Here is an 18,391-nt window from a genome sequence, read left to right as displayed (position 1 = left end):
TGGCTTCTGAACCTGACCCAGGTAACGGTCCTCCTAACAGAACCTATGTTCCCTCATCTGTCAGATCTCGCCTGATTCAATGGATGCACACAGCCAAGTTTTCCGCTCACCCGGGGGTGAGCCGAACAATCGCCTTGATTTCCAGATGTTTCTGGTGGCCTACGTTACGCAAGGATGTGAAAAAATACGTTTTGGCCTGCTCCATATGTGCCAGAAACAAGACCTCACATCAATCCCCTTCTGGCCTGTTGCATCCTCTTCCTGTTCCAACTCGTCCCTGGTCTCACATCGCCATAGATTTTGTTACTGGTCTCCCAATCTCCAGAGGTATGTCAACTATTTTTACCATCGTCGATCGATTTTCAAAATCATGTCCTCTGATTCCCCTCAGGAAACTGCCCACGGCCTTTCAAACCGCTCAGCTCCTAGTGAAGCACATTTTCCGACTCCATGGTATTCCCCAGGAAATTCTCTCTGACCGCGGACCACAGTTTATCTCCCAAGTCTGGAAGGCCTTCTGTGCAGCTCTGAATTGTAAGTCGTCACTCACTTCTGGTTATCATCCACAGTCCAACGGTCAGACAGAGAGAATGAACCAACAGCTCGAATCGACTCTCCGCTGTCTGACCTCCAACAACCCCACTGACTGGAGTCAATACCTCACATGGATTGACCTCAAATGGTCAATCACCATTCCAGGTCAGTCTCGGATATCAACCCCCTCTTTTCCCAGCAGATGAGAGAGAGTTTTCGGTTCCATCTGTCAATCACCACATCCGCCGCTGTCAACGTGTCTGGAGGGACACCATCGCCTCCTTCAATCGATCTTCTGTGACCACCAAGCGCTTTGCGGACTCCAAGAGACGCCCTGCCCCAGAGTATGCCATCGGTCAGGAGGTATGGCTTTCCACTTGGGACATTCCCCTCAAGGGAATGTCTCGTAAGTTGTCTCCGAGATTCATTGGCCCATACAGGATTGCCCAGGTCATTAACCCTTCTGCCGTACGCCTGCACCTTCCTTCGAGTCTCCGCATACATCCCACGTTCCACGTCTCCCAGATAAAACCAGTTGTCACCAGTCCTTTGTGCCCTCCATCCAACTCCCCTCCACCCACCCTGGACGTCGATGGACATCCTGCCTTCACCGTCCGCCGCATCGTGGACTCCCGTCGGCGAGGTCGCGGTTGGCAGTACCTCGTCGATTGGGAGGGCTATGGTCCGGAGGATCGCCAATGGGTTCCTGGCTCCTACATCCTCGATCCGTCCTTGATAGAGGATTATGAGCACTCCCTCCCGTCGACTTCTTCTGGACTGCCAAGAGGCGGTCGTTGAGAGGGGGGTACTGTTGGGATCTGGAGCTGTACCACCTTCCTCCAGCAGAGTTCGCCGTGGGTCCTCCTGAGCTGAGCTCCCAACACACCTGTGGCGCATTTCATCATCAGAGGATCCTCCTGTATATAACCTGCCTTCAGACCTTGCCTCAACGCCGCAGTGTTGATCTAGTTTGGTCAGCACCTGAGCCTAGTAAACCTGAGAATCTTGCTATCTCTGGTTGAGATAGGATTCTAACTCTTCCTTGTTTTTGCCTCACAGGAATCCTGTCTCTTCGTGAAGCTCTGGATGAGCTTAACCTGCCGAGCCTACCCTCATGAGCCAAACCTAAAGACTCTTCTCTGGATTCCCCTGCAGCTCTTGGTTAAGAGCTGGAAACCCAAATCAAGGTCTGCCCTCATAGTCAGAAGTAAGACGCTGAAGCAGTTATTGGACTCTGCTGAACAAACAGTTTCTGGATCCAACAGTAACCTCTCTCAAAGAGAAACCCGGACTCCTTCAAGGTATTCTTCAGCTAACTCTAATGCTCATAACTCATCTGTCCCTGCGCTAACTGAACTATCATCTCTGCAGACTTGAACCAGTTCCAGTTGCAATATTCATTTGCTTGTGAAACAATAAACCTTGTTAAACTTTTCATCAGCTTCCGTTTGTGTTCTGCATATTGGGCTTACTCTGTAACCAATCATGACAAGAATGATGGAAATGTTTTATGTTCTTAGCAGACAATAGTTCTTCACTAACAGCAGCTGCAGTTATAAAACCGATTTAATGTGGTGAAACACTTTTACCTACCTAATGAAGCTTTTTCTATGGTCAACAATATAATCTTTAGCTCATTATTTTAAAAGGCCTTAATCCTGACACTTTTCCCTGAACTTATTATATATAGCTAACAATTGTACAATGCACATTTCTTGTTACTATCCTTCATAAATTAAAAAATAATCATTAATATGTGAAACACTACAAATTACAGAAACCTTTGGAAAAATGCTTGTTTCATTTTAGACATCATACTGTGTCCTGGCCTTCTTGGCAAGGGACTGCACTTGTTCTTCAGTGGATGTTCTCGGATATCAATCATTTATAGGTGTTAAATAAATCAAACTATTGTTTATTTTAATATATACCAACTGATTACAAAATGTTACTTTCCATTATATGCTTTTTTAATATGATAACCATCAAGAAAGATGTTTCAAATTCTCTTTATGACAATGGTTTAGTGCATGGTTTTTACAGCATGTTAATATCACAGGAGTTGCGCTGCAAAATCCGAAGTGTTAGAATGACCTTCACAGATTTTCTAAACCAGGAGTAGAAAAAGGTATAAACAATAGGGTTTAGACAGGAGTTAAAGTAGAACAAATATATCACAAAAGCAGAGGATGAGGCATTAAGTAAAGTATCTTGACCTGTAAGTGTGACACAGAAATATGGTAGTACACATATCAGGAACACAACAACTACAACCCCGAGGGACCCGGCTACTTTAATCTCAGATTTCTTAACATTTACAGAACCATGGAGGGTTAATCCTGGAGTGTGAGAGTGTTTAGTTCGAATATGAGAAACTGCCACCACAAATATTCTGAAATACAAAACTACTATTATAGTGATGGGGACTACAAAGGACAAAATAAGATCAGCCATACCAGCAATGTAATTAATGACAATAACACATTCACCTAAGCAGGAGTTATACATGCCTGGTTGTTTGAAGTTCTCCATCAGATTTAAGCTCTGAAAGAGTGTAGGCCAGGTCCAACACAGGGAAACACAGATCTTCACCTTTTTTTGTGTTATTTTAGTGTTGTAATGAAGGGGGTGACATATGGCTACAAAGCGGTCAATAGATATCATCACCATGGTTGCCACTGAAGCTGTGGTAATAATATAAGCTAAGTACAGATATGTGACACAAGCAATGTCACCCAGGAACCAGCAGCCATTTATGAGCACAATTTGAAAGAACATGAGGAGACCAATAAGGAAATCTGAGACAGCCAGAGAAAGAAGGAGCAGGTTAGTGGGAGAGTGGAGCTGCCTGTGGAGAAAAACAAAACAACATTTATCATTTCAAGAGTGTGTTATCCAATATCATTCATATAAAAAGCAGATTCGCCGTACAACAAAACCCAAAAACAAAGCAGTTGTAATCACTATTCTCAAATATGCAAACTCTTTGAAACCTGAAGTGTGAGATAGAGATGATGACCAGCAGATTTAGAGATGATGTGAGCAGAGAGATGGAAGATAGCAGAATGTAGATTATCATAGTTTCATAGTAAGTACGTTCGGGTCTGCTGCAGGAGGTGTTAAATAACTGTGGAAAGCAGAGCTCGGTTTCCTCCATTATCATGAAGCAGAAGCAGCTTCTAGACACTAATGAGGCTCTATTGGCTGTTTCAGTTGACTCTTCTCCCTTCTCTCCACCTACTATTTCTCTCCCCATGGTAACCTTATATGGGGTTATTTTGTTTATTGGGATTTTGACTTCTTAATGCTTCTTTTGCTTGTACAAAATAACAAAAAGAAAGAAATGAAGATTTACCTGAATATCTTTGATAATGTTTAAAATGTCTCCAGTCGAGTCAAGTGCTAAGTCATTTTAAAACTTTTTCACATTCTCTTTTTTCTTTTAACCTTTAAGTGATCCGAGGCTATGTTATCGGGAGGTTAAATGTCTCTGGTTGGGTATCCCAAGGCAAACTGGCCATGAGTGATGGTCAGACAGAATGATTCAAAAGTTGTTGCCATGATTATTTAATACATATAAATTTTGTGTTTAAAGAGTTTGTCCCGAGTGATTTCTTCTCAGGAAAATAACTGTAGAGAGAAAACCTCAAGGTGTAAACACAGAGCTTTCCTTAACATCTATAAGGCAGCCCATCAGGGAAATTACAGTAACATCTGGAGGGATGTGATCAGGAGCACTGTATCCCTAACTGAACCTCAGCTGTCATGTAACTTGATAACTTTTGTGAAACTAACTAACCATAAAAAAACGCTATTTTTAAGCACAAGGATGTCCGTTGGTGCACTTGTTACCAAGCCACTCTAGGCCGGAGGTCAAAGATTAACTGCATAGTCATATCTTCTGACCTTTAGCTGCATGAATTGGACACTCAGGTGAAAAGAGGGGCAGAACTGTCCACCGATCACCACCTTGTGATAAGGTGGATACCCTGGAAAAGTCATACAGACTTGGCAGGTCCAAATAGTGAGGGTCTGTTGGGAATGTCTGGTGGAGGCCTCGGGTCAGAGACCTGCTCAACTCCCAACTCCAGGAAAGCTTCTCCCAAATACCTTTCGAGGTTGGAAACACAGAGTCTGAGTGGGAAATGGTTTGTCCCTTAATAAAAACCTTCATTCAAATTTGAATTTTGTAGATAACACATGTGGTCTTTGAATATTAATTGAATTTGTTTGATGTACAGGAACACTTGAGGGTGACAAATCTACAAATAAGAGATTAGTTAGGAGCTAAAAGTTTTTCTTACAACCTATAAAATTTTGGCATTCATTTTTTTTTCTTAAGGTGGTATTTTCTATTTAATGCAAGTCACCTTCCAGTGTATAACCCATTTCATAAAAGGCATACTTCATTAAATAGAATCACAACCAGGGTCTGACAGAAAGCAAAAGAAGCCCTGCGAGGTTATTTTGCGGCTACACAATTAGTTGTGAGATGCTACCCCAGTGGTGATCCAAACCCTGGATCACCACTGATCTGAAGGGAGCATTATGCAAGCAAAAAGAGGCTTCAGTAAGGGAGGTTAAGAATTATTACAAAAGAAACCTAACACGAGAACACGAGTGGGAAACCTATGCAAAGCAGAGAGTAACGGATTAATGACATTTTTTTCTTTGGCAAGAAGAAGGTGACATAACAATTCTTTTTCCGCAGTCCTCTGGAAATCCTAAATAATTGTTGTTAATTGCAGTTGTGTCTAGTAGTTCCCATAGATTTTTTCTTGTAAAGTGGGGAGAATGGCGCTCGGCTTACCGTAATGTGACGTCACTATATTTGGCCAAAAATGTCCGTTCCCGGATTCAGTCATCGTGACAAAATGTATTGTTTTTAATTTTTTTAATGATTAAGTACATTTTCCCAAAGTAAGAGCTGTAATCTGAACTAGATTTGGTTATCTGTTTGTCCTACAAGTTTGGTGGCACTACAGTGATCTATAGTGTAGTCATCGCTTATTTTATACTTATTCTAATAATAAAATAGAGGTGCCAGTTGTCATTAAGGCTTTGGGAAATTCCTAAAAAAAATTTTTTTTTCGAATCCAATAAATGTGATAATAATCCACCTCTCCTTGGTGATTATTTTGAAATTCGCAGACGCTCCCTGCGCAATTGCAGAGGAGCGTGCTTTGCATAGATTCCAGTGTAATTCTCCCAGCGCGATAGGAGACTTGTTTTGAGGAAACTATGGTTGTAGGTCACTGTCTGCCTTGCTGAGGTGTCTGTTTTGTAGAATAAATCATCCGCAGAGGAGTTATTAATCCGGAAAAGCTGAATCTGTGAATATATTGCCAACTTTACTGCAGTCTCACAATGCTTTCTCTCCTCTCCGCCCCGCTTCTCTGCTGCAGCAGAGGAGAGAGGAGTGAGAGAGGAGAGATCACCTGAGTTATATTTGCCCCATAGTAAATAGGGCAGACGGACATCATTGTATAAATATTCTTGCCTTCTACAGCGTTCCAGCTTATGCAACTATTTTCATTGTACAGATCAGTTATTGTCTGATTGCTGTGGTGGTGGCTCCGCTATCTGAAATCATTGTGGTGTTGGCAACACTGATGATGTAGACCTAGTTAAATTTAATTACAAATATTCCCCCCCCGCACTCAGGTAAAGAGAGCAGAGGGGGAAAGAGATAATTTAGCTAAAACAGAAACTGAAGGGGGTGGAAGGTTACCCCACCACAGGGCTAATGGTGCATTTACATTTGAATAGGGATTCATGAGTTGTGAACTACTGTTGGGAGGACTGGAGGCTGACGAAAATTCTCTTATCTCTGCGACTTCTACTGTTAAGGAGTAGACTCCTATCAACTTGCTCCACCAAATCCCCTTCGGAGAAGAGTCTCTGCTCTCTGGCGGATTCAGACTCCATTCTGCATACCGTTCAGACAGAGCTAAACATAGTGTTTTATTTATTATTATTATTGGAGCTGTGTCGCTGCCATCTGAGCCGCTACAAAGCTACTTGCCACAGTTTAAAGCGAATGCCTTATCAAAGTTTGCTTTAAGTGATCAAATTAAACCTTAATCACTCTGGCTTCCTCCCACAGTCCAAAAACATGACTGTTAGGTTAACAAGTTAGGTTAACCTTGGTTGAGATAGGCATCAGCACCACTTGCGAACCTGCTTGGGATAAGTGTGATGGAAAATGGATGGATGGATGTATCGGAAGTACCAGAAGCTTTCTCCAGACATTATGCACAACATACGGGTGAATTCTTTAGCTGCGTAGATGCACAGTGCAAACTTCTGAGATGATCAGGGCCACAAAAAAAAGATCAACATCTGGAACTGACTTTGTCCACCTAAACCCTGCCTGTCAGCATTCTTGGCTTTCTTGGCTTTCAACTCATATACTTTATTCCTTGTAGCTGTTTTCAAACTAGATTTTTTATTTTTTTTTATTTGAGCACACATTTTTCCGGCTTTTTGCCCACCCACACACACACACACACACCGACCCACCAACCCCGTACTACACAGCTTTACAGGGGGGGGGGACTTTAAAGTGGGTATGGCTTTTTCCAGCAGCAGACAGAAGGGCTATCTTTAGATTGAGATTTCAATACAGTCTGTGTATACAAAATTACAATAAAAGTTGTGTAATTCTAGGTCTAAATTGTAATGGGTGTCATGATTGGCTAATGGAATTAACCCACATGCAGAACACCAAACTGGAGACAGAGGAAAAGTTAACAAGGTTTATTTAAAGGGAGACACACAGAATAACATGGACTGGTTCTGGTACAGGTCCGGGTCTGGGATCACTGAAATCTGGAGAGAGGGAGAGTTTGATTAGCTAGGTAGTTAGATGGGTTGATGAGTGGGTAATTTCTAAATGTACCTTGAAGAGGTTCTGACAGATCCTTGAGGTGGGGAACTGGTTGAGTCCAGAGATGGTGGAAGTAACAGAGAGCTCAGCAGCAGCAGCGTCTAGCTTCTGGCTAGAGAGCCTCAGACGTGGGTCTTGTTCCTAGCTCTTCCCTGAGAGCTGAGGTAGGAATCCAGACTGAGATCTTCAGGTTTAGTTTACTAGCTCTCCCCTGACAGCTGAAGGAGGAATCCAGACTGAGATCTTCATGTTTAACTTCCTAGCTCTTCCCTGAGAGCTGAAGGAGGAATCCAGGCTTGAGATCTTCAGGTTTAACTTCCTTGGGCAGGCAGGCAGGTTTCCAGGTAAAGCTCACCCAGAGCTTCAGACTTCAGTCAGGCTTTCTGTGAGCAAAGAAAACAGAGGCAGGTTAGAATTCAGTTTCTCTCTAGAGCCTACTGAAATTCACCAGATAAACAGGGGCTTGGGTTTGCTAACCAAACTTGGTCAACACTCCGGCATCGAAGGAAGGTCTGACTGCTGCTTATGTAGCCCTGGTGGGCTGATGAGCTTCAGGTGTGCTGGAAGCTCCAGCCCAGGAGACCCACAGCGCTCTCTGCTGGAGACAGATGGTAACTCTCCAGATCCCAACAGTAATCCCAGTCCTTAACAGAAAACATTAAAACAGAAGAGGATCCTCAGCACCCTCAGGTGGGCAAGCCTCAGGATCCCAACAATGGGAGTCACTGAGGTCGTTCTTGGCCTGCAAATTAACCTAAAACTGGCCCATGCCTCTGCCATAGGGAGTCGTTAGGGTCGTTATAGTCCTGTCTTATAGGAGCGATGTTCTGACCACCTGCATGGGGATGAGAATCAGCTCTAGAACTGCGTTATAGGTTTTTGATAGCTGAAACCCCCCACTCTGTTTAAGGTTGGTTTTGCTCTCTTAACGTAAATGGATTCCTTCGCACCCCTTTCAAACCACCTGTCTCTTTTTTCCAATATGTGAAGATTCTGGTCCTTTTTTATTAAGGTGTAGGTGGAAAGTAGATTCTTGTCTGGAGGAGGTAGCTCGTCTGTGTTGAGCCATGTGTCTGTGCAAAATGAGAATAATTTTCTTACAATTACAAATCAAAATTTCAGTTCTTTATTTTAAAGGGCTTACACTTTATCATGACTCTCCCCCATATTTTGTTATTTAGAATTGATATTTGTCAAGTTTACATTTTTGTAATGTGTTTTGTAAGATCTGTTATAAATGTAAAAACCATCATATTCCTGTGTAAAGTTGTGAACTTGGCAAAAAGATCCTTGTTTTTGAGTGATCAAGTATCAAGAAAGGGTGATGTCTAAGAAAGTGTTCTATTTGTAAAATATGTCTCTCATGTGGGTTTGTCAAGTGTAAGTTGATAAAAAAAGGCAAAAATTCACACAAAGTGGGGCTGCTTCAATCCTGTACAAGTATTGAAATCATTAAAATGTGATTGTATGGAATGCTAAGGCTTGCTGATAAGTACATCAACATATCAAAACTTATCAGCAGCTTATCACTTCATTAAAATCAGTGTTGTGCCTGAACGCGTTCATTGAACGAAAGGTCATGAACTCGTTCATATTTTGGGCGAACGTGAACTGAACGTACTGTATTACAGCCTGATGAACGTTATTGTGAACTCGTTCATTCTGGTGTCTGTGAACAGCACACTCTCTCAGTTCAACTTCGTTCAATAGGTTGCCAAATTTCTATAGAGCCCTCCAGGCGAAACCCCGGCTAAATCACACCGTAAACAGGCCTTAATATGTAGCGGGAAAAACACCCAATCTGGCAACACCAGCTACCAGTGTCGTAGCCTACAGCCGCGTGCGTCATCAAAACAAAATGCAGCCTAGAAGCCACAGCAGCATGGAGGCGACAAGGCAGCAGATTCAACACTGGATATGAAGATGAAATCTGATGCACAGTTTCAGTGTTACAACTGATAAAATAATTGCTGTCTGTGGTTCTACAGTAGTGTAATTGAGCAATATATGAAAAAAAAACTATGAACTAGTTCATTTTTTGGAACTGTGAACTTAGTTTAAAATTTTGAATTATGAACTATGAACTGAACTAGTTCATTTTAACTAGTTCATGAACTAGTTCATGTGTGAGCTGAACTTTGAACTAGTTCACGTAGAAAGAGAACTTTCCCAACAGTGATTAAAACATATGTCTGATGAAGGCAGGCCAATGTGGAACATTATAACCAGTTTTCTGCTTCAACCAGAAAACAGAGCGCTAAATTCTAAAACTGTATTGCTCCAGAGAAAAAGGACAAATTCAGGTACTTTGCATGTCAGGAATTTCAGCGCTGCAAATAAATGACTAGATAGTGTTAAATTATACAATCAAGGAGGTTGATGACTTTACTCTACAAAATAAAGTTTTAAAGACTTTTTTCAGGTGCAATCAAAGATTAGTGTCATAAAGTTCACTTGCAATTTTTTCTGCACTTTTTTAGGAAAGTACATGAGAACAATGGATTTTGGTTGTCTAAATGTTCTCACCATGGTAGCGGAGACATTTTTTTTTTTACAGCAGTAAGTTGTTCTAGTCAGGTTACCATGCCCTCAGTTTGGTGAAATGTGATGAGTCATTTTATATCAGTTTTAATGCAAATAGTTTAGTTTAGTTTAGTTTAGTTTAGTTTATTTAGGATCCCCATTAGCTGTAGCAAGCTACAGCTATTCTTCCTGGGGTCCAACAACAAAACTGTTGAGAGCTGGAGAAATCCCATCTTTCTCCAGCAGAGTCCGCCGTGGATCCTCTGAGGGAGCTCCCTGCACAGCTGCAGCTCGTCAAGATCATCAGAGGATCCACTACTTAAGCTGTCTTCAGACCTTGCCTCAACGCCGCAGTGTTGTTCCAGTTGGTCAGCGCTAAAGCCTAGATCCTCTGAGTATCTCCATGACTTTGAATCCAGTCTGGATTCTAACTATTATCTCTGTCTTCCAGGAAACCTGTGCCTCCTCTGAGAAAGCTCTGGAAGAGCTAACCTGCCGAGCCGACCCTCTGAGCCAAACCCTGAAGATCCCTCTGAGAAACCTCAAGCAGCTCAGGATTGAGCTGGGACTTCCAAGCCAAGGTATGTTCTAACAAGACGTGAGACGCTGAAGCAGCTAACGGACTCTGCTGATGAACCCTTCTCCAGAACCAACAGTGACTCTCCCAAAGTTAACCTCAAGAACCCTCAAGGTACAATCAGTGAACTTCTGGAAGTAAAACCCTGCCAGCAAACCGTTAACTGTGCTGTCTCTCACGCAGACTCCGGTGAACCAATATCCAGGCCCCGAACCAGAATCAGTACATTCTGTATGTTTGTGCTTAAATAAACTGTTGAACTTTTCATCCTTGTGTCCGTCAGTGGTGTTCTGCATAACTGGGTCGCCTTCAGTGAACCCATCATGACAAAAACATGAAATAAAAAAATTACAAATGAAATAAAATTGTGTTGACATTAAAACAACATCTCCCATAATCTATACATATACATATATACATACACACATACATATACATATATACCCATATACATAAACAGAAACAATCCAAACTAATCAAAACAAACTACAAAGCACAGCAAGTGAAGAAGACAGTCCTAATCGTGTTTTACCTCTATATTTAATAAATGTTCTTTCAATGATTTTTTAAATTTCCTTAAATCAGTTATCAGTTTAATGTAAATAGTTATCTTTAAGTTGTTAATTTTTTTATGTTGAATAAATCAAACTATTGATTATTTTTATGTAATACCAGCTGATTGCAACAGGAGTCTCTCAATTTTGTGCATTCTAACACTGAATTAAAATGAAATGCTTGGTGTTAGCTTTGTGTCAACTTTTTATTTAGCTTAAAACAGAAATACAAAGAAAGATTTAAGACATGTGCATTAAAGTCAAATCATGACTTTTTCCAGTTGAATTTTCTCAGTTGAAATTAGAAGTTGATCTTTCTAATTCCACATGAAGAATTTGAGTTTTAAGACGAAAAAATATATTTTTGCAAAAGTTAAAGATCGGTTATCATTGCATTGAATCACATTAAAAAACTCAGTAGTTGTCCCTGTAAAATAAAAAAATTTATTATTTCAAAAGGGGTTTTGTGTCTATTTGTAACTGCAGGATAAATTCTGGAATAGAAAACAATGCTTTAATTATAAATCACCACTTTTTTTTTTATTCCTAACAGCATAGTGTTCGTATGGAACATCAAGAAAATTGGGCGAATGGGAGAAACCATAACTGTGTGATGCCTCAACTAATCTATATTGTTTAAGTGTCAGATATTTAAAAAAGGGAAGAACTTCAGCAAATAATATAGTTTTAGTAGAGGTGGGATACTTGCATTTCTTTTAGTTATGCTTTTCTGTTTACATGTGACTAAATTTAGGTCTATTTTTTCTTTAATGCAGGGTTTTTACAATATGTCCATGTCACAGGAATCACTTTGCAAAATCCGAAGTGTAATAATTAGTTTAATTGATTTTCTAAACCAAGAGTAGAAAAATGTATAAATAATAGGGTTTAGACAGGAGTTAAAGTCAAATAAAAATATCACCAAAGCAGTGGAGGAGGCATTAAGTAAAGCATCTTGGCCTGTAAGTGTGACACAGAAATATGGTAACAGACATATCAGAAACACAACGACTACAACCCCGAGGGAACCAGCTACTTTAATCTCAGATTTCTTGACATTTACAGAACCATGGAAGGTTATTTCTGCAGTGTGAGAATGTATAGCTCGAATCTGAGAAACTGCCACCACAAATATTCTGAGATACAAAACTACTATTATAATGATGGGGACTATAAAGGACAAAATAAGATCTACCAAACCACTGATGTAATTTATCACAATGACACATTCACCTAAGCAGGAATTATACATGCCCGGTTGTTTGAAGTTCTCCATCAGATTAAGGCTCTGAAACACCATAGACCAGGTCCAACACAAGGATACAGAGATTTGCACTTTTTTCTGTGTTATTTTAGTGTTGTAATGGAGGGGGTAACATATTGCTACATAACGATCAATAGATATCATCACCATGGTTCCTATTGAGGCAGTGGTAAAAACATAAGCCAGAAAGTGAGATATGACACAGAAACTGTCACCCAGAAGCCAGCAGCCATTTATGTATAGAATTTGAAAGAACATAAGGAGACCAATAAAGAAATCACAGACAGCCAGAGAAAGAAGGAGCAGGTTGGTGGGAGAGTGGAGCTTCCTGTCGAGAAAAACAAAAGCAGATTTACTTTCTCTTGTCTGTGTAATCCGTTATTTTTTTGTAAAAAAGCAGAGTTGCTCTACTACAAAACCCCAAACCAAAGCAGTTCTAATTACTAATTAGAACTCTAATCACCCAAACTAATATACAGCAGTTCCAATCATTGTTAAATTTGATAACTCATCTGAAACCTGAAGTGTGAGATAGAGATGATGACCAGCAGATTTAGAGATGAGGTGAGCAGAGAGATGGAAAACACCAGAATGTAAGTTATCATAGTTTCAAAGTAAGTACGTTTTGGTCTGCTGCATGAAGTGTTAAAAAATTGTGGAAAGCAGAGCTCAGTCTCCTCCATTATCATGGGGCAGCAGCTCCTGGATAGTGATGAGGCTCTATAAGTTGATTTAACTGGCTGGTCTACTTATTCTCCACCTCTCATTTCTGTCCCCATGGAAACCCATGTGATGAGATCGTGTATAGTGTAGCTTCGACATTTAAATTCTTGTTTCTCTCATACAAAACCAATGACAAACCAAGAATGAAAAAAAACAAAAATAGACCAGCAGTGTTTTTTTTTTTTTTTACAATGTTGTTGAATGTTTATTTGTGTTTTATTTATTTGTGTTTAACTTTACATTAATTGCTAAAGAACACCCATATAATTCAATTTATGTTGGTTTATTTATATTGCACCACTAGTAAACCTGCAGATTCAGAGCAAAGTGCTCTGTTAGGAACATAAGGAACAATCAGATCTCTGATATCAGATGGAGCTTGGCCATATAAAGCTTTATATGTGAGAAGGAGGATTTTAAATTCTATTCTGGATTTAACAGAAAGCCAATGAAGAGAAGCCATGATAGGAGAGATATGAGCTCTCTTTTTAATTTTCATCAGAACTCTAGCTGCAGCATTTTGGATCAGCTGGAGGTTTTTAACTACAGTTTGTGGACTTCCTGATAGGAAAGAATTGCAATAGTCCAGCCTTGAAGTAACAAATGCATGGACTAGTTTCTTAGCATCACCCCTGGACAGGATATTTCTAATTTTTTGCAATATTCCACAGATGAAAGATAGAGATATAGGTCTATAATTGACCAAGTCATCTGGGTCAAGAGACAGTTTCTTAAGCAAAGCTTTAATTACAGCAACCTTAGAAGCCGTTGGTACTGCCTTTGTCCCTGTAACAGAGACAGATTAATCACATCTAAAATGCAGGACGAGATCAAGGGGAATACTTCCTTAAATAACCTGGTTGGATCTGGATCTAACATACAAGTTAGACTTTAGACTTTTAGTCGTCCCCAAGGGGAAATTATTTTCCACATACACAGAGCTCGTTTACACAAAGACATGAAAAAGACACCCCAGTAAACACCAGCACAAGTACAAGACGCGATACGAGACATGATACACTCAATGGGGCCTGTTGTTTAAAAAGGTGATGGCTGAAGGGATCAGGCTCCTTCCAAAACGGGCCCTTCTACACCTGAGTGCCCTGTACCTCCGTCCAGAGGGCAGGGGTATGAGGTAGTCCTGTAGTGGGTGAGTGGGGTCCCGTTCTATGGAGAGTGAAAAAACGTCCAATGGCCTGTTGATTTGCGTCTGTGAGGTTGGGTGTGGGGAGTCCAATGATTTTAGCAGCTGTGCGTGTGACCTTTGTGAGTTTGGTTTTGTTCCTAACAGTGAGAAGTTTAAAGAAACAAGTAGAGCAGTATAACAGGATGGGCTGAATAATTGCTTTGTAAATAAGTAATAACAGATGTGGTGAAACATAGAGTCCTTTTAGTTTTCGGATTATGGAAAGTCGTTGTTGGCTTCTTTTATGAATGTCAGTGATGTGATGGTCAAATGTGAGTGAGCTGTCGATTGTTACACCAATATATTTGAAGCTGTCCATCATTTCCACTGATTGATTGTTTATATGAATTGGTTGCTGTGGTCCAGGGGGGTTATATATGAGTTCCTTTGTTTTACTGACATTGAGGTGCAGATGGTTTTCTGTGCACCATCGGGTGCAGTAAGTGATGTTGCTGCATAGTCCATAACTGAGTTATTGTCATTGAGTAGAGCCAATATATCAGTGTCATCTGAATATTTGAGGTATTTGATGTTCTGAGAGGAGCTTGTATTGTCATTGGTGTAGAGTGTGTGGAGGAATGGGCTCAGGACACAGCCATGTGGTGCACCAGTGTTGGTGGTGAGAGCAGAGGATGTGGTCTGGCCCAGCCGTACTACCTGCTGTCTGTTGCTCAGGAAGTTGTTGATGAGGTGAATCAATCTGGTGGGAATGTTGAGTTGTTGGAGTTTCCGGATCATCAGTTGCCTCTGGATGCTATTAAAGGCCGAGCTGAAGTCCACGAAGAGTAAACGTGCAAAGTGTCCAGGAGAGTCGAGATGTTGGAGGAGGAGGTGCAGCAGGCAGGCTACAGCGTCCTCCGTGCCTCTCCTGGCCTTGTATGCAAACTAGAGAGGGTCTAGTTGTGCACTGACAGCTGGCAAGATGGCTTTTAGCAGTAGCTTCTCCAGGCCTTTCATTATTATGGAGGTGAGGGCCACTGGGCGGTAGGGGTTAAGTTCTGTGGGCCTCGGCCTCTTTGGTACCGGGATTATTGTAGATTTTTTTCCAGATGGTTGGTATTGTGGTGGTGAAGAAGACCTCTTTGAAATGGGAGTGAATGACAGGGGCAAGTTCCTGGGCGCAGCTCTTCAGCACCTTTGCAGAGATGAGATCTGGACCTGGGGCCTTACCCAGCTTGCACCTGCTGAGCTGAAGCCTCACGTCCTCTACCGTGAATGGGACTTGCTCATCCTGCTCCCCAAATGGAAGTGCTTGTAGGAGTCTCTCACACTCGTTTGAATAATCCACCGTGTCAAAACGAGCATAAAAGTCATTCAGTTCCCCAACAAACTGTAAAAACTGTTTCCTAGAATTTTGCTTCAGAGTGCGCAGGTCTACATTAAACCAAGGATCCAGTTTTCTATTTTAAGGTAGTTTTTTTTTTAAGGGTCTAAGGCAGTACGCACAGAACTAGCTACCCCATCAACAAAATTATCAACCTGTGATGGGAAATAAACTAAGCTTTTGCACTCTGCAGCACTGCTCAGTGACATAGAGCATAGAGAATGTGAAACAGATTCTTTAAAATTTATAGCTTCACTATCTGATAATGATCTGCTAAAGTGAATCCTTATGGGGGGGGACTCTGTTAAAGTAATCCTGAAGGTTATTAAAAGTGGTCAGAGAGGACAGGGTTGTGAGGAAGTACTATTTCTTCACATTCTGAACAAAGCCAATAGCATCTAAGATATCATTAAAGGCTGCTCTTAAACTATCACCTTCAATGTCAGCATTGATGTTAAAATCCCCCACTATGATAACCCTGTCAGTATTCAACACCAAATCAGAGAAGAACAAAGAAAACTCATCTAAAAAATCAGAGTAACGACCTGTTGGACGATACTGGAGCGTGTAACAAAAGTAATTTCCCTCTGGGATTATTAAAGTATTTCTGATTCTGATCAGTTGCAAAGAGATGTAAAAAGAACAGCACAACCAACAGACATGGTACGAGACATACCATAAAGTAACACCTAGATACTAGGGCTGGGCGATAATTCAATAACGATATATTTCGATCGATAGACGTGTGGCGCAATAGAAAAATAGAGGGTCGATAAAAGTTCGATAAAGAAACGCAGTTTTCCTTCCTTCTCGTTGTAGCCTATCAAGTAGGTTTATGCTAGTCACTACTTTCTCCTAACCAATCGCAATCGCGGACCAAGGCAGGCCATCACAAAGCGCCGCCCTCTCAAACCACAACACAGAGCACATGAAGATGTCGCAGCAAGGAGAGGTGGAGGAAATTGTTCCAAAGAAGGGTTTTTGTAGTTCGCCAGTTTGGCAGTATTTCAGTCATGGCAAGTCGGACAAAAAAGAAACCACAGTCATCTGTAAAATGTGTCGGGAACCAGTGAAAATGAAGTCTGATAACACAACCATCTTTTTTTTTTTATAATCTCAGCCGCTCACACCCGCACGAGTAGGAGCTGTGTAGGCCCCGGCGCGGCTCTCCTCAGGAATCTTCGGGAATTTCACTGAAAAAAAAAACAAACAAAAAAACAAATGAATATATATATATATATATATATATATATTCAGTTCTGGGCAGTTTCCCACGTAGTTCTAACAATTGAGAGAAAAATGCTGAGGGGCCAGAAACTTCAAAGTAATAACTCAGGTTAAAGCAGGAAACTAAGCTGAACCATAACGAGGTGCCAGTAGCACCTCTAGAAGAATAGGGGTGAGAAAAAATACCCCATAGAAATGCTAGGCTAAAGGGTGAGTTGATTTGGGTTTTTGGTTTTGTTGAGTGGAGTTTAAATGGTAGCCTAGTCCTACAATCTTTTAATTACCACAAGCTGGTGGTGTACTATTCCCACCCAAATAGGGTATTCTATTTATGTACTGTATTTTCACGACCATAAGGCGCACCGTACTAAAAGGTGCAGTCTCAGTTATGTGTGCCATTTCTGTATTTAACACACACATAAGGCGCACTGGACTATAGGGCGCGTTTTTTATATACAGGTACATGTCCTCTACTACATTTAAATACCTCTACTGCGTATTTAAAAATAGAGCGGGAGCAAAACTGAGTATGATTGTGCTTTATTCATGTATTTATTACAAAGTATTAATCAAACCTGGGAGCTGGCCGTGAGACAGACACATCGCAGATGACAGAGCGCTGTGATCACTCCTAAATGAACTTAAAATCCTGAAACCTGCCGACGGAATATTTTCGCTTTTATTACCGGTATCCTGGTGCCTGCAGTTTAAATTATTTAGATGAAAAACACCTACCAGCCGCCGCGGTGAACCCGGAGGCTGCCCAGCCTAGAGGCTGCTGCTGAAGGGATTTCTACTGTCGGTGTACCGCTGGTATGTGGGGGTCTGAGCGCCTCCGACAGAAATAGTATCGGCAGGATGATAATCTGGATGAACTGACTGCAATTATTAAGTTTTCAGGTGCACTTTCTCACTTAAAAACATATTAAAACTACTTTATTCCCACTGATCACAGCAAATATAGCTTTAGATTTAGAATATTTAGATGAAAAAACACCTGCCAGCCGCCGCCGCGGTGAACCCGGAGGAGACCCGGCCCAGAGGCTGCTGTTGAATTAAGTTTTCAGGTAGAAAAATAGAGCGGGAGCAAAAGTGAGTATGATTGTGCTTTATTCAAGTATTTATTACAAAGTATTAATCAAACCCATCGAAGTAATCATCCTCTGTTTCTGAATTAAACAGCTGCGCTAAATCAGACTTTCCAATTTCCCCTTCTTCGCTGTCAGAGTCACTTTCCGTGCCGTGCGGCTCCTCGGAAATAATGCTGGCTTTTGCGAAAGCTCGAACAACAGTGCCAGCAGACGCGTTAGTCCAAGCATCAACAATCCATCCTCAAACGGTGGCGTAACTTGCCCGGCGCTGCCTTCCACTTTTCGTGAAACTGTGGTCTCCGTCGGTCATCCATCGCTCCAACGCCGCTCGCAGCCTTACTTTGAACGGCCGGTTCACACCGATGTCGAGCGGTTGAAGTTCCTTTGTCAGACCTCCCGGGATAATGGCGAGCACAGCGTTTATTTGTTTCACCATGTTTTTCACATCGGCTGTGAGATGGGCACGCATAGAGTCACAGATTAACAGCGATGGTGATGC

At 41.4% G+C, this 18,391-nt stretch overlaps 2 protein-coding genes across 3 annotated transcripts in view; both read right to left on the bottom strand.

Annotated features, from left to right (window-relative positions):
* Positions 1-2,172: 2,172 nt before the first annotated feature.
* LOC119794094 (trace amine-associated receptor 13c-like) lies at positions 2,173-3,721 on the bottom strand. The gene is made up of 2 exons (XM_038301446.1): positions 3,528-3,721; positions 2,173-3,382 (listed from the first exon to the last, which is right to left on the bottom strand). Exons 1-2 carry the CDS (start codon positions 3,695-3,697, stop codon positions 2,572-2,574), a joined length of 981 nt encoding a protein of 326 aa, XP_038157374.1. The 5' UTR covers positions 3,698-3,721; the 3' UTR covers positions 2,173-2,571.
* Positions 3,722-11,858: 8,137 nt separating this feature from the next.
* Positions 11,859-18,391, bottom strand: part of LOC119794049 (trace amine-associated receptor 13c-like) — a 46,555-nt gene continuing 40,022 nt past the window's right edge. Inside the window, exons 1-2 of one of the 2 annotated variants that reach the window (XM_038301378.1) lie at positions 12,861-13,032; positions 11,859-12,669 (exon numbers count right to left, since the gene is read on the bottom strand). In XM_038301378.1, the coding sequence (XP_038157306.1) occupies positions 11,859-12,669; positions 12,861-13,030 (981 nt within the window). In that variant the 5' untranslated portion in view covers positions 13,031-13,032. Of the gene's footprint in view, positions 12,670-12,860; positions 13,033-18,391 lie in introns of those variants that run through there. The other variant, XM_038301379.1, reaches the window with a different exon arrangement.

The sequence above is a fragment of the Cyprinodon tularosa genome, unplaced genomic scaffold (assembly GCF_016077235.1).
Source record: "Cyprinodon tularosa strain WSP-4 unplaced genomic scaffold, ASM1607723v1 ctg467, whole genome shotgun sequence".
NCBI classification, from domain to species: domain Eukaryota; kingdom Metazoa; phylum Chordata; class Actinopteri; order Cyprinodontiformes; family Cyprinodontidae; genus Cyprinodon; species Cyprinodon tularosa.
This window is presented reverse-complemented; position numbering and strand designations above follow the sequence as displayed.

Excerpts from the sequence above, each read along its gene's own strand:
- LOC119794094 (XM_038301446.1), bottom strand. The coding sequence starts at position 3,697 with ATGATAATGGAGGAAACCGAGCTCTGCTTTCCACAGTTATTTAACACC. Across the intron at positions 3,383-3,527 it reads ATCTCTATCTCACACTTCAG|GCAGCTCCACTCTCCCACTA; the intron begins GTTTCAAAGAGT and ends TTTTCTCCACAG.